The sequence below is a fragment of the Thamnophis elegans genome, chromosome 4 (genome assembly GCF_009769535.1).
Source record: "Thamnophis elegans isolate rThaEle1 chromosome 4, rThaEle1.pri, whole genome shotgun sequence".
Lineage (NCBI taxonomy): Eukaryota > Metazoa > Chordata > Lepidosauria > Squamata > Colubridae > Thamnophis > Thamnophis elegans.
This window is the reverse complement of record NC_045544.1, coordinates 62,666,117-62,682,756: the sequence shown is the minus strand read 5'-3', so window position 1 is coordinate 62,682,756 and position 16,640 is coordinate 62,666,117. Positions and strand designations below refer to the sequence as shown.

The window sequence follows — 16,640 nt, the reverse complement described above, 5'->3', positions numbered from 1 at the left end:
ACGATTATGAATAGGTATAAAAATATTTTAAATATGAAAAATAGCACTTTCCAGTTTTTCTATCAATAAATGTCCATTTTATGTATATGATTGATTTCATCTCATTATTCCAGGCTCAAACCATCAAAGTTCCATCAAAGCCCCTATATATTTCTCTGCCTCTCTTTGATTTTGCTCCAGTCAGAAAATAGATTAGCTTACTTCTCTAAATTGCTCGAATTAGTGAATGTGGTCAAATAATTTGTCTTAAACTAGATTAATGCCACTCTTATTATCATTCTAAGAATCTATTTATTTATTCATGTGCTATAGTCATCCATCTCAGCCAAGTGACCCTGGGCAGCTAACAATTCTAAAATTATAAAACCATAAAAAATAATAAAGCAATAAAAATACCCAAAGAAAGTTTACTAAAGTTTACTGTGTTACTTACTGAAAGTATGACAATATAAAGTTTTCCAGGTTAAACTAAATGGCCAAAATGATTTGCAGATGTTAGGGATATTTTGATGTTACAAAGTTCTGTAAAATAGGATAATGTAATCGTAACCTAGACATTTCTTGACATGACTTTAGAATGGCAACTTTTATTAATAAATACAACACATGGCAATGTGTTCAAATAATATTATGGGAAAATGCCTATCTTACAATTTAGGGCATTTTCCTTAGCCTACAGGCATGGAGACTGTGATGGTTTCGAATTTTGGGGATTCACATTGTGTACCAATTTGGAGAAAGGCTATACAGTGTGCTATGAACAAATAGAGGATTTCTTGTCATCAATGCATTGCCTAGACCTATTTTGAGAGCCTTTTAAATGTATTTCAGGTCTTTAGATAGAACCTTGTTAGATGCACTCTTTATTGCATGAATAAAAATCTGTACAATTTGAGCAGTCCTCAGCCTGCTTTGAGTAACAGTTGTTTACCCAAATTTCCCTTGAAAACCAAATAACAGTTTCAGGTTGAATAACCTTCCAGATCAGTGGTGGGTTTCAAAAATTGTTCGAACCTACTCTGTGGGTGTGGCCTCCTTTGTGGGAGTGGCTTGCCACCCATGTGACTGGATGGGAGTGGCTTGCTGCCCATGTGACCGGATATGAAGATGCCAACAACACTTGTCAGAACCACCTTAAATTACCTCACACACAGCACTGGCATGCATAAGAATATGATGTAAACTAGTTTTTTAAAAGGCACCTTTGGTTTGCGTTAAAACAACTTCAACACACGCAATGTTCTGATTGCACCACAAATGCAGTAGTCATCCTTACCTTTCACAGAAGCACTGAGTTTTATAAATATGAGCCTGATAGTGTAGAATAATCATATCCAAGGACCAGTGGTGGGTTTCAAAAAAATTTGGAACCTCTTCTGTAGGTGTGGCCTGCTTTCTGGGTCCACTGGTAGAACCTCTTCTAACCGGTTCGGTAGATTTGACGAACCGGTTCTACCGAATAGGTGCAAACTGGTAGGAACCCACCTCTGTCCCAGATCATGGCAAAAGAAAGAAAAATGATCCCCTCTTTCAGAATGGTGTATTAATTGTTCTCATACTGTTCAAAGTCTCATTTAGTTCAGCATTCATCTGTTTCAGTCCAAAAATGGTTCCAGTAAATTGTCTATTTGTAGCTCGGGGTTCTTGCAGAATTTCATTACTCAAACTAGGTAATATCATCAGATAGCACTAATGGTGTTTGGGTAATGAAAGGTCTGCAAGAAAACAACCAGACTCAGAGAGCACCAACAACCCTTCACAAAAAAATAGTTGTACACCCATTGAGTCATAATTCATAATGTTTTTATGAATGTAAGCAGAATATGGTAATATTACCTATGTCAGAGGCAACTCAATTCCATGTGACAACTCAACAGAATCAGCATTCTAATATGTTGATTCTAGAGACTAACTCAAAGCTGAATGGCTGGTCAATGGACACAAGCTATCTAAAGTGTCTTTGCCACCCAAACAGAACAATAATGTAATAGCATTAGCACTTAGACTTATATACTGCTTCATAGTACTTTACAGCCCCGCTCTAAGCGGTTTACTGAGTCATCCTATTGCCCCCAACAATAAAGTTGCTGGGCTTATATTGTTCAAACCTAAACTTAATGCGGATTGTAGTTGGTGACAGATGTCAATCATTGATCTATAGTGATCAGCAAGATTGTGTATGCAGCTTGCCTTCTGCATGATTTTGGGAAATGTATTATTTCTCATTCTACTCTGCTCCTCTATTGCTGCAGCTAAGGACAGATGTCTTAGAATTAGTGGCACAGACGCTCCCTGTGGTTGACTTCTAATAGGTGCCAATCAAATACAGCTTCACATGAACAAAGGAAGTGACCTTATAACAAATTGTCTAATGTAGCTCAGAACTGTTGTCACAGTTTGCCAATAGATTTTAAGGCTTATAGATGCTGGAGGAATGAACCAGGATTTTAGCATAAAATATCCATGTTTTGCTACATAGCCACTGCCCTTTTGCAGGTTTACATAAAAGTTGTGGGGAATATACAAATTGTACTTTTGCAGTTCGCTTACATAAAATCTTCATTTAATTTCGCTTAAGTAACATCTCATTGATTTGCGTATTTTTTAGACTGCCCAGTCTGCACATTTGTGGTTGTAATATTGTACACATTATACTGTTTCCCATGAAACTTGGAAAATAGTGTACAGCAATAGGAAATTGATATCTGACAGTTATGGCCTGAGGGACTGAATAAATGCTATGCACAAACACATATAGTACTAGTGCTAGCATTTGTTTATGTAAAGCAACTTCAGAAAAACAGTGATTTTGAAATAGCAGCTGGGGAGCAGGTGTTTAATATTTATCCATCAATAGTTTCTTCACTCTGATTGCCCCATATTATTTTTGCCTCTTCACTTCTCAAAATAGGAGTGTTCAGTGATTCTCTTAAAACTACACAAATATATACTTGATGAGACTCTGAATTATTTGCATATTGCCGTAGGTTTGAACATGTCCTGACTTTTACTGATAATGCATTATCTAATACATACAGTAGCTGTTTTGTTGCTTTCCTTTCAATCTTCTTCTGCAGCAGGAAAAATTTGTCACTAGCATATATTCCAAATCTCAGTTTTTGACACTGTAAATTGATCTGACAGTTGCCAGTTATTCTTTGTGATAAGGCTATTACTAAGATAATAGGTTTTTTCCACTTGTGCATTTTTATTGGAATCATTGTGGGAATGGGTACTGTCCAACCAAATGCCAGATTCAGACATAAAAAATAATTTTGACAGCTATCTTTTATTACTATCCAAATCCATTCTGGTCAATTGTATACAAAATGATAGGTCTTCTGTTTTTCTTCTAACAATTGGCTTTAAAAGAACTTTTAGGCTAATGATATCATGGAGATTAAGTCTACAAAGTGAGCAAATAAGGCATCTGATCCAAGTCTCTACAGAAATGTATAATAGCCTTCTCTTAAATACATTATTGAGACAATCATTCTAGTCTCAAAACAATTCTTATGATCAGGATGCTTTTCCTAGTGTTTTGCCCAAAGCAGCTTTCTTCCAATTTCCACTAATTTATCCCAATTCCTGTTTTCTGGAGAAATTTCCTTAATTTATAAGGAATCCTTATGAAGGACAAGCTCTTGCAAATTGATCTTAACTCCAGATGACTCTTGGTAAAGGATAGCCATTCTTTTGGGTTTTTCACAAATCAGCATAGAGTTTGGGGATTTTCTGATGATCTCTCACTGAAATACTAATCAGATCCAAATCTATCTTTTTTCAAGATCAAATAGCCACCTAAAATGATCATGGCTCAGCGACAGTCTTCTTCTGAGAGATTATGGCTGCCTTAAAGCCATCTAGTAAGGTTGTAGTTTCCACTGAATTCAGTTGGATATACTCATATACTGCAGTCAAACTACATCTAAATCAGGCTTGTAACCAATGGGGAGGCTAAGATTTGTTCCTTTTAATTTTCTTTGGTTCCTCATTATTTAAGTTATCATTATTATTTGATTTATTTGAATTTATTAATGGCCAAACTCCAATGATTGTTATCTTAAAAAGACCAAAGAAACTTCCACTAACCAAGTAATACCAAACCTAAGGTAAGACTGGAATCCCAAAAGAATGTATTGACAGTAGCAAACCACTTCTACCTTGCTTTTCAAGAAGATTACATGGATTTTGTTTTGGTTTTTTTGACAGTCTTTCTCTCTAAATTTTTAAGTGGGCTACAGGCATGCTTTGAATTTAAACACTACTGTTCAAAAGCACAAATATCATATGAGAATTTTTTACTAAATTTAGTTTGCAGAGTCAATCTGTTCTTTCCATAAAAAAGGCAACGAAGTCCTTTTCCAGTGATGGAGTAACCTCTAATACCAGCGCCACTATAAGATAATGCCTTAGCCCTAAAGAGGAAACAAGACATTAGATGGGAAACTGGAAGAATGAAAGTGAATTCAACAAGACGTGGCTCATCTGAAAAGCTAATGGCAGACACCCTGTGTTATCTGTTGAAAAAGCAAACAAAACAACCTAGCTATCTGGATTACTTACTTTCCCATCTTATCTCATACAGACTTTCCCTCTTTGCTTATTATTGTGGACCCCTGGGCTTGAAAGCCTATTAAAATGGACTTAGAAGTATTGTAGAAGAATGGTGCTTGCAGGCATGGTGCCCCACATGCTGACACACACAAACAATCTAGGCTGGGTAAGTCTGCATGCGACTTAAATCAGGAAAGCAACGTTGGGGAAAGAGCTAATTTCCCTGGATGCCATAATTAATAGCTCTGTTCTGAGTTTGTAAAGTAAGAGTAAAGCATTGGTTTATTGATGGGTTGGTTTCCTTTTGCCATCCCTTTTGGGGTAGCATCCCTTTGAAATCCAGAAGTGGAGTACAAAGTCTAATCTGCAGCATGGACAATTATTTCCATTTCTCCTTTTCTGGCGTGCTTGTTTCCATGCACAAAACCCTGCAGATTGCCCAGATGTAAATAATAGAACACTTCTGATGATGCTAGCAATAACGGTAGTAGTGATAAGGAAAAATAATGGATTCTTTTGAACTGCAGGGGCACGGCAGTGGCAATTTTTATTATTATTATTATTACTGTTCCACAAAGAGACATTAATCCCTGTCTTAAGAGCTGAGGCCAGCATCTCCTGACATATTTTCACTAGCCAGGCAGAGAAAGGTCAAGAAGATGTCTGCTAGCAAATTCTCCAAGTATCATAGACACATTTTCAAGAGGAAAAAAAATCTAACTGGGCAAACCTAAAACACTGTTGGCTAAGCCAAAAGTACTGAAATGCAGTACTTTCGGTAGATAACAGTAGATAGGGAATTATAATGGATATGTATGTATGTATGTATGTATGTATGTATGTATGTATGTATGTATGTATGTATGTATATATTTATTTATATTTATATATATATATATATATATATATATATATATATATATATATATATATATATGTATATATAGTGCTTTATTCTATAACAGTGGATTTTTACAAGACTATAAACCTCTGTATTGTGCTTTTCTGGAAAAGCTGCTGCTTTTCTCATGATGGCCCATCCCAACTGAGAAATAAAAAGTCATCTGAGAAATTCAGTTTCAGGGAGGGAGGGAGGAAAGGCTCTGTCATACTCTCAGGAATGTTCAATGTTTAAAAGAAAATGTAAGCATTGACGAGAAATGTTAAAAGAATATGTTTAATTAAAGCATTACTTGAGAAAAAAGAACTGGGGTCTTTATTAATTCCTCTGAAGTTACTACAGCACAACAGAGATTATTTCTTCTGCAGATAAAGTAAAGGGAAATGTTTCCATGAGGACCCAAAGGTGATTTTTCAAGAGGCAGCAGGACTTTCCATTAGCTTATTAGACCCTCGCTCTCAAATGAAATGTCTAGATCAGTGTTTCTCAACCTTGGTAACTTGAAGATGTCCGGACTTCAATTCCCAGAATTCCCCAGCCAGCGAATGCTGGCTGGGGAATTCTGGGAGTTGAAGTCCAGATATCTTCAAGTTGCCAAGGTTGAGAAACACTGGTCTAGATGAAAACATATGTAAATGATACAGGGGTGAAATCCTACCGGTTCGGGCCAGTTCACTTGAACTGGTAGTAAAAAAATGCTTAACAAAGTAAAAAAAAGTCCCGACAATCAGCTGTGCTGTGCGATGGTAGGAACTTTTTTTAAAGCATTTGGGGTCCATTTATACTCTCAGGAAGCTTCCCTGAGGCCTGCTAGGCCAAAAATGCAGGTGGGGGTGCTGTGAAAGAAAGGAAGGACCGAAGGAAGGAAGGAAGAGGGAGGGAAACAGGAGAGGGAGGGAGGACCACAAACCTGGCACTAGACACAGCTTTAGAGGATACCTTGAAAGAGCACAGCAATCCAGGGCTGTGAAATCTAAAATTTAGATTCACCACTGGATTAAGATCACATATGCTTCTCAGTTCTGTTTATGTAGATGTTCGCTCACATTCTTAGGTATGGCCTTCTAAAGGGGATCTTTGTTGGCAAACATTTTTATTCCACATTACAGCATCGTAGGCACTTCTTTACATTTTTAAAATCATTGGGGCATACATATATGAGAGCCAGTTTGGTTTATGGGTAGTTCTTGACTTTCAACCAATCGTTTAATGACCATTGGAAGTTACAATGACTTATGACGGTTCCTTGCACTTACAATTATCACAGCATCCCCATGGCTATGTGGTCAAAATTTGGCAACCAGCATGTTTTTATCACGGTTGCATTGTCCCGTCTCATATGGGTTACCATTTGCAACTATTCCAATTGGCTTTCTGCAATCAAGATTAATGGGAGAAGCCAGATTTGCTTAATGACCATGTGATTCACTTAACAATGTTGAAAGAAATGTCCTTCTGGGTTGAGCTCCAAGTGGGGAAGAAGACACTGGAGATATGGAGGCTGCTTGGAAAGATGGTTTATTGTTGGACAGGGCCACATGGCTTGAGCCCTGACCAGAAAAGGTGATCACATGTTTCAATGTAGGTGAAGAAGAAGAGAAGGGCTGAGGAAGGGGCTTGCTAGGCTTTTTATACCCTGTTTAGTCCCACCTCTCTGTTTCCTGTTCCTGTGTAAGAAATGTATTCTGACTGGTTGTCAGACTCCCATGGTGCCATGCAGGGGGCTACTCTCTAGGCTGTGATGAGTTCTCAGATGCCTTGTGGTCAGTTGAGTAATATCCCTTCCCCCTACAGCTGCAGTGAGGAGAAGTCTTTATTATGTAAAGTGGGCTAGCCTGGCAATCTTAATGGCCCATTAGCTGGGGATGGGCAGAAAGCTATAGGCAACTATTCTGTCTTTTAAAACATGTTTCTTTTCACATCCAGAGAAATATTCTGCCTTTTCAATATTTCCTAGGATATTTCATTTTTCTGGGAGAGGGCTGGATGATAACTTCCCACAACAACAACAGTGATTCGCTTAACAAAAAAGGTTGTATAATCAGATGCAACATACTTAATAACTGCCTTGCTTAGCAATGGAAATTCTGGCCCTAATTGTCATTGTAAATCAAGAACTATCTGTAAGGGTTAAGGCACCAGGCTGAAAACCAGGAGACCAGGAAAACCAGTGAGTTCTGCCTTAGGCATGAGGCCAGCTACCCAGCCAGACTATGGGCAGTCTCCTCTCAACTCTAGGAAGGAAGCAAGGGAGAAATCACTTTTGAAATCTTGCCAAGATTGCAGGGGTTTGTCCAGGTATGCACCAATAGTTAAAACTGGTTAACTCCACAGGAGTTAACATTGACCCAAAGACACACACACAAATAAATGTTGCCTAGTTCTTGTCACTGACATTCTAATATGATATTACGCATTTGCAAAAAAAAAAAAAAAAAGGTGCATGTGTTTTTTTAAAATATAGGAAGTCTGGCCCTATTTCTGCTTTCCTCAACCTGGTGTGCATTATTGTACTGCATTTGGGGCAACTTTCAGCCAGCTCGGACAACGGCTGGGTTAAACTAGAGATTGTAGGAACTGTAGTCAAACTCAGCAGGAAGGCGTCCGTGGGAACATTGGGTTCTATACTTAAATTAATAATTTAATGCATTTGACTGAAAGGCTCCGATCTGCATTGAAAGTCTGAAAAAGTGAGACGTCCGACGGAGCAGCGGCAGTGAAAAAAAGACTTCGGAAGCAGCCCCGGGTGGTAGCGGCCTGCCTGACTTCCTGCCTGGAGGATCTCCCAGGAGAATCTCCTTTGTGAGAGAGCTCATCTCTTCCCAGGCCAAGATAATTATAGCTCTCGCCGCGCTGCAGTTCCCAACCCACGTTGGGAGCGAGCCGGAGAGAGCGGCAACGGGGCGCTCCCTTCTATCGCGCGATCCAAGAAGCCAGGAAACTGACCGGCTGCTTCGCCAAGGACGCCCAAGACAAGCCCGGTCTTGTGCTCCGGAGATTGCCCTGAAGCGACTCCTCTAACCTTCCCTCGCTTCTCTGCGGGGCTCAAAAGCGCCCGGAGGAGAGGACTCTGGACAACCAGCGGCTTCTGCAGGCAGAAAAAGCCGGTTCCGATTGGGTGTTGAGAGGACCAAGGCGAGCGGAGGGGGGTGGGGGTGGAGAAGAAGGCGGAGAGGAAGAGAGTTGGGCTCACATGCAGCGATGAAATGTAAACACGGGCGGGGGAAAGAGCCGCTCCGGCCAGTAAGTTGATCGCCCCACGCCTCCCTTGCCTGGCGAAGGGTCTCTTGGCGGGGCTCCGCTCGCCCCGGGACCGCATGAATTCACCAAAGGACCGTGGCCAGTTCAGGGAGAAGACGCGCCCTCTTCCTTCCCTTCCTCGGATGGCTTTAACATCTGGGGCGAACGGCTTGCGCTAGCGATGGAAACGAACATGAAGAAGTTCACGGTGCGCAGGTTTTTCTCTGTCTATCTCCGCAAGAAATCGCGCTCGAAGAGCTCCAGTCTCAGGAGCTTTGAGGTAAATGCTGCCGGGGCTGAGGATGTGGCTTCGGTGGGGCGGGAGGGGGGACATGGGGGGGGGGAGATCTGACAAATCCTCGAGGGGCTTTACAAGTTGTAGCTACCTTGCCTTCTTCCCTTTTTTTAAAGAGAAAAAGATGTATTAGCTGCTTATTTCTGCGAGTAAATTACCCTCAATCAGATGGGATTTTCTTTTCCCCAAAGGGATTGTGAAAACCTCTCTAATAATACTTGTTAAAATCAGTGAAGTAGAGGCTGGGGATGGCTCTCCATGGCTTCTGCCTGCCACAGATTTTATCTCCTTGCAGCATCTTTGCAGGCTCTTGCCTGGATCAAGGGCACCTACTGAGCCTCATGGCTCAGCCAAGGTAGCTCTCTTCTGACTGGGATCATTACCCAGGAATCGCCTTATTCCCCCCCCCCTCCCATGCAGCTGTTTCATCTTGCCTGGACTTCTCTGTCCCTGCAAGAAACTGGTGTTTGTAAGGGAGTTGGTTAAGCAGGAAATGTTTTCTCCTGGTGATATGAAAGCTCCTGCACACTTTGGGGAAGTCTTTGAAACTGATGTCAGGGGTTATTTTTTAAACTTGAAGAGGAGTCGTTTGATAGCCCTTTCCTTTACTATTAAAGCAAAAGAATAAATGGAAATGTTTGCGGAAACAACTTTTAGGGTTCATATACTAACTTAGGGGTCTCCAATCTTGGCAACTTTAAGCTGTCTGGGGAATTATGGATGTTGAAATCCACCAGGTTTAAAGTTGCCACAGTTGGAGACCCCTGTAAACTGGTTAATTTTTCTGCTTAGAATGAAAAGCATTGAGAGATTTGAATGTTGAAAGATACTTATGGAAGCAGCCTGGTGCATAGGGAGAGGCTGGGGGATGACCATTGCTTTCGCCTCTAAAAAGACATTTACCCATGTTGTCAACACAATCCAATGGCAGCTCTCATCTGGGTGATTTTGGATCTTGTGAGTTTTATGACAACTGGTACAAGTTTTATTGTGTTGATGATGATGAAATAGAATCTGATGCCAAACATTGCAAAGCTTTCAGTTCCACAGTACCTGATGGGCCGTCAAAAGTCAGCCCTTCTAAATATGCAAAAAGTTGCTGTCTGATAGCAAAATATGTTTCATTCCTGCTCTAAAGTGAGTTCAGCTGGTTCAACAGCACTTGAACTTGGGTTAGTGTGTAGAAGAATGTTGCAGCCTTAAACAGGTTTTCTCTTAAGTTCTTGTTCTAACTTCCAAGTATTGTACTGCAGTCCAATATATTGTGTATAATTTTAAAGAGATATTCTTATTGTATCTATATTCAGCCAGTGGACCATTATTACTTCATCTCAAGATGGAACTGATCTTTTAAAAAGGTTAACTGTTGAGGGGAAAATATAACTTTGTCAAAAAGGAACATTAAATAAGCACATATGTATGTAGAAAACAGTTGGGATGTTTCTACAACTTTTTTTCTTGGTTCTCTTTTCTGTTCTTTCACTAATGATATGTTAATTACTTCAAATTTATATTCAGTTGCCCCCTTTCCCAGCATTTTTATATGATCAGTGTTGAGCCAACATCATTTATAAGGGTCAGAATATTCTTGAAAAGTATTAAAATTATTTTAAATGAAGGGGAATTATGACGTTAAGGTTTTTTTAACTAATTTTCAGATTGTATCCAACTGATTTAAATAATTTCAAATTATTTTTTACAGAAGTGTCATGTATATCTTTTTTTAAAAAAAATGTTGATGTTAGCAATAGATTTGTGGCTAGTAATACTTTTCATTTTTGATTAGAGGAATATGAGACCACTTTGCCAAGTCTTACTTGCCCAAACTGTTAAGGTTTAAACCCATTTCATGTGATGTTTCACCACTTGATTCTTTTTATTCAAAAGGCCTACTTATATTTTCTCCAATGTAGTATTCCCCAGATGTGTGAAGTATAACTGACATAATTTCCCAAAATCCCATTGACTGGATTGTGATATTAGAATTCAACCTATTTAGATGATACATGAGGAAAGATTAACATACTTTAGGCATTCACAGCAAGCTGAATATTAACTAAATTGTAGTGAGAATGCTGTAGTTTACAAAAGATAATTGCAGATAAATCAAAGAGCTCTTTTTATTCTACATTGCTGCTTAGATACACATTCTTATAATACCAATTGGCCATAACTGTCTATTGATTTTCAGAGTTTGGATATAATTTGCTTGCAAGTTTTCACTGGGATGGCTGTGGTTCCATATTTACTCCTTAGAGATCTGGAGTATGTAAAAAGATGTGGTTAGCCATGCAAGTCTCCTGGAAAATAAATCCAGTCTTTCAGTTGAGTATTTATTCAAGCTTCCTGAACATTGTTTTTCCGAACAGCTCTAGCATGGTGCCCAAAATCATAGTTTAAGTCAGACCACTAAGACAAAAGAAAATGGCACTGTTTCCTGCACTAGAATCCTTCAGTTTTAATTATCCTGCAGCTTGGCCTGAATAACATTTGTATTCTTTCAGTGAGATTCACAGTTCTATAAAGAAAAAGGAAGGGTGCTTATATATGTTGTTGTTTATACTGTGTAGGGGAACACATTCAGCACAATTTATAAATCCTTTATTCTTACTGAAGGATAAAGACAGGACTATGTGAATACTATGACCATTTAATCTCCAATAAGAATGTGGCTTAATAAATGCTTTTATCAAAAGACGTCAAAAGCTAAATAAACTATGAAATCATTCATTAGTGTCTCAAAGGCTATATCCTGTGAATTTGCCCAGACGTTATCAGCAAAAAGGTTTTTCCTATAAGGATGCATTTAATGGAGATTACAAGGCAATCTGAAAAGATAAAATAGGCTAGGATCAACCCAGGAATTATCTGGAAAAGGTCATTTCTATTCCATAAAGTTGTTGGAACAGCCATTTTGAAAAAGTCAAAAGCAACATAAAACATGACTCAGTGAAACCTTGGCTGGATGTTTAAGAACAACTCTGCAGGGGAAAAAATAAGAGTCCTCCTATAGCATACTGTTGCCCAAAATTGATAATGTTACTGGAATTTGCATTGCCAGATGAACACACTGCAACAATTATTTATTTATATATACATACACATACAATACACACTTTCTATAATGAATTGTATTTGGATGGGGCAAGAAGGGATCAGAGACCTACTTTGAATTTGGTTTCGTGTGTATTATAAAGACATTGACCTGCCCTGAGGTAAGTGTAACTTTTTTGTGGGACAGAAGTTAATTTACATATATATTGAAGAGGCGATGTTGCCATTAAGCAACTCAAGATGGAACTATAAGAGCCATCAGACATGCATAAAGCCTAAACCATTTCACAAAATCAAAGCAACAATTTCATTTTCCCATTTAATATCTAACATATTTAATGTAAATATTGATATGTAGCCAAATTTTATTCAGATTGATATGTATTAGAGTCTTATTCAGATTGATAAAACACAAGGTGGTATAGTCCAATGGGAATACTGTATCCCCAAAAGGAATACTATATAAGAGAATCAATGGTCTAATTAAAATGCTTGCAAGTATTATATCAATAAGCACATCCAATTATCAGCCACATGTTGCATCTTGTTGTGACATATCCTACCTCATACCTTATTGTGTTTTGGATGTTTACCAACATACTAACTATGAACAGAAGCAACCTATGTTCCTCATTTACGTCATAACTTTGATAATCTCTTTAATTCATGGGGCAGCTGCATGAATAGGGTTACTGAACCATACTGAAAAAGAGTAAGAAAAATAGCAGCCTTTAGAAACTCTAAATCTCTAAATCTTCTAAACAGAGATAGTAAGTTTGAAAATGTAAAATGTAAAAAAGGATGGGATATACTTGATTAAAGTGTATATAATTTAATCAAGTATATCCCATCCTTTTTTATATATATCTGAGTTCCAATCAAAGTGTTTTTTAAAAAAGCAAACAAACAATGCTGCCAAATAATAAGCATGTAACACCAAATCCATACATTAATATGGAAACCAGGAAATCATTTATTTTTTTAAAAAAATAAGAACGTTATCTACTTGTTTTAGCACCAAACTGTTCATTGGAGTGTAATAAAACACTCCATGGCAAACTCCCCCCCCCCCATTTCCTATATGTCCTATAAGGCAATTACAATGCTGATGATTTATAATCTGTTTAAATAACTGAAATGCAAAAACTGATTTGAGAAAAATAATTAAATACTGTTAAAATGTTATTTCCCACATTTCACCACACAACCAATATAGGATTAATACAATATATGAAGTAACCCTCAAGAATTACAATTCAAATTAACGTATTGTTCAATTAATCACAAATGAAGGCAAATATATGTGTCCCAGGATAATGTTGCATGATCCAATCTAAGTCGGTACTATGACCAAAGGTTTATCTTCTAAGCTTTTGAAGTTGTGCTGGAACTTTTCCCACCCTCAGGGAATTCCTCAATCTCCAGTATGTGTCTTAATCTTATTTTTAATCTGGAAGAGAATTCATACTAAGCACAGATATTAAGGATAACATAATCTCTTTGCAGTGAACCTCTGTTTTATCCCCCTGTTTCTCCTTTCTCACTGCAGAGAAAACATGTCACCACTCGAGAAATTTTTTTAAAAATTCTCTTGAAGAATTATTTCTATCAAAGAAGCAGAATTCATGAGTGGCTTAGGATCTGTCTGTCTAGATCTCAAAGTGAGCAAGGGTATTGTTATAAAATAGAAATATAATTCTTTATTGGCCAAGTGTGATTGGACACACAAGGAATTTGTCTTTGATGCATATGCTCTCAGTGTACATAAAAGGACAAGATATATTCATCAAGAATCATAAGATACAATACATTAATGATAGTCATAGGGTACAAATTATCTAATCATATTTTGCTTTTACATAGGAACAATCCATGTTGCATTATAAACTTGAGTCATTTTGTATATATTTGCAATTGCTGCCCATTTGAGAGGGAAAGAAAGGTACAATTCTTACTGCTGCCATAGGAGACTGAGTGCATTTATTAATATTTTATTTATTTATATTATGAGGGCTTTTTCTACTAGAAAATTATTTGTTGTTTCCTTAATAGCAACATTAATTTAACTAAAAATACTTGAAATCATTATTTAACCATTTCTTGTGGTTCTCATACCAGCTTTATTTCTTCCACTGATTCTGCTTTATATCACTAGTTTTTGTTGATCCATTACTTCATCATGGTTTTATACTAATATATATCCTATTGAAATAAAAAAATGACATCCATTATTGATATATGATAGCAAAGGATTAAATCATTTGCCTAAATAAGGTGCAAGAGATATCATGGGTTGCTTCTTATATGAAACTGATTGAAAATCAGATCAAAGAACTGAAAATAAATGTGCGGCTTATAATATATTAAGATGCTATATTTTCCTAAATATGTTGGATTGTGTCACCGAGGTTCTACAGTGCTAATAAAAATCAGAGAATTCTTGTATCAGCTTTTCCTTTGTTGACATCTCAGATTACACTGTACATGTTCAGAAACTTGTCTCATGCAATATTAACATACAACATTGGCAGACCATATTTCTATATATTTAGAGCAGAATTATGATTTGAATGGATGTAATTATTGCAAAACCCTAACTAGATTCCTATCATTTCCAAGATTGTAATCTAGACAGGATTTCAAATTCTCCAAGGCACTCTGGCCATTCTCAAAAAGTTAATGGGATCTGTTTTGGGCTTTTGCAATGGGAAGTGACTTTTAGAAAATCTATTTCAGTCAAACTAAGGGATGGGAAGTCTGCTACTAACCTCCTTTTCAAAAGTGCCTGACAGATTGCTGGTGCTTAAAAAATATTAGAAAAGTTAGTGATAATGCACATCAATGTCTCCCTTTCAATGCTAGCAAAAAAAATCTGGTTTATCTGACGTTTTCCAATTTAGTAACTATAGTCCTGTGATCATAAAAAGTAGTAGCCAGATTAAATTAACAATAGCTAAGATATTACCATTTCCTTCTTGCATAAGATAAGTGGTTGAGAGGAGTACAAAGATCATAATACATGTGTTGAATACAAGTTTCTGAAAAGTATGTTGTTAAAAGTGCAATGCTATATACTATGATAGTAATGATAATAACATTTGGTATCGTACTGTATTTGGGATGGCTTTGCTTTTGGGCCCAGTGCAGGACAATATTTTATTTTTACACAAAAAGGCATGCCCAGGCTTGTTTAACAAATAGAGACGGAGCTCGGATGACTCACAAGTTCCTGTGTATGTTAGAAATTAACCATTAGCTGGGGAAAGTAGTTCAGTACTCTGGTTTTTCAAATAAGCAGAAGTGACAATCAGGCAAATGGATTCAAGAGAAGAATAAGTTTGTCACCTGTGTCTGCATGGATGGGTATATGTTTATGACAATTCTGGGTTTACGATATTCATCTTTCTCTAGTGATAAGATGAGATAGATGGGAGCCGGTTTGACTTATAATTAGGGCCAATAGAATTACCATGAGCAGGAAGCATCTTTAATGCTTACCCTAAAGGTATCCTTAAGTTGCTCTTTTTCATTTAAGTAAATGTTTGACATGCCTTGTAAGCAGAAGAGTGAACACTGCATTTGGAGAGCTTGTGGTATGATTCAGCCATCCCCAAATAGATTTCTAAATTTATGCAAAAACAATATCAAGGTTTTTTTTACTGAAAAAAACAGATGCAGTAAAAGACGCCACCATAGGGATTTTTTTTTGCCAAAGATGAAAATGGAGAAGAGAAATAACAGAAGTCTACTGCTAGCAAACATGGATTGAAATTTTCCATTTTTAAAAACAATGCAATTATAAAATCTATGATTGATAGAAAAAGCTTTTAGAAGTTGAAAAACAATAGAGATATTGTGTTTACATAACCAAAAGCTGACTTCAGGTGTTGCAAAATGTAGAGCATTTCAGCTATGACCTCAGATTCCCCCCCCCCCCCCAAAATAAACTTTGCTTAGGGAGAGAAAACCTAGACCGTTTGGATGTAATCTCTGAAACAAATCTTTTCAAAATATTTTCTTTTATGCATCATGTGATGCAAATAAAAAAGGTATTCACCCCACCATCACAACAAGCATTGCTTACAACTGTTTTGTTTTCTTCTAGATCTTTGATCACTTGAAATTAATGGTTATGTCCACTGGTGGTGGACATCACCAATGGTGTCCACTGATGGTAGGCCAGTAGAATTAGATTGACAATAACAGAATTGTAATGTTGTGATGCAAACTTTCACACACACACACAGATACACACACACACACCTTTTTTGCATTGTGATATTGCACATATTCCAAAGGGGCAAAGCTTGCAACACAACCTTGCAACACTACTTTTGTCATTCTGAGTGTCTGAAAATGCCAGGGGATCAGCTCATCTAGGTCTGTAACACTTCATAGACTTAGACTATACTTGAGAAGAACCCACTTTTCAGAAATAAAAAAAATGCAAGCACATAACAAGAGACATTTTATTTATAATGTTATTTATAGAGAAGCAGAGAGAGTATCTGCTCACCTTGAAGCTTCACAGCCTAGTTGCGTGAGGTTTTCCTGTCAGGGCTCAGTTTATTGATCTTTTCTCAGCCAATTATC

General features: G+C 37.5%; 1 protein-coding gene across 1 annotated transcript in view; it reads left to right on the top strand.

Moving 5' to 3' along the window:
- Positions 1-8,879: 8,879 nt before the first annotated feature.
- Positions 8,880-16,640, top strand: part of RPS6KA2 (ribosomal protein S6 kinase A2) — a 148,658-nt gene continuing 140,897 nt past the window's right edge. The window contains exon 1 of the mRNA XM_032215291.1: positions 8,880-8,978. Within this exon, the coding sequence (XP_032071182.1) occupies positions 8,880-8,978 (99 nt within the window). The remainder of the gene's footprint in view (positions 8,979-16,640) is intronic.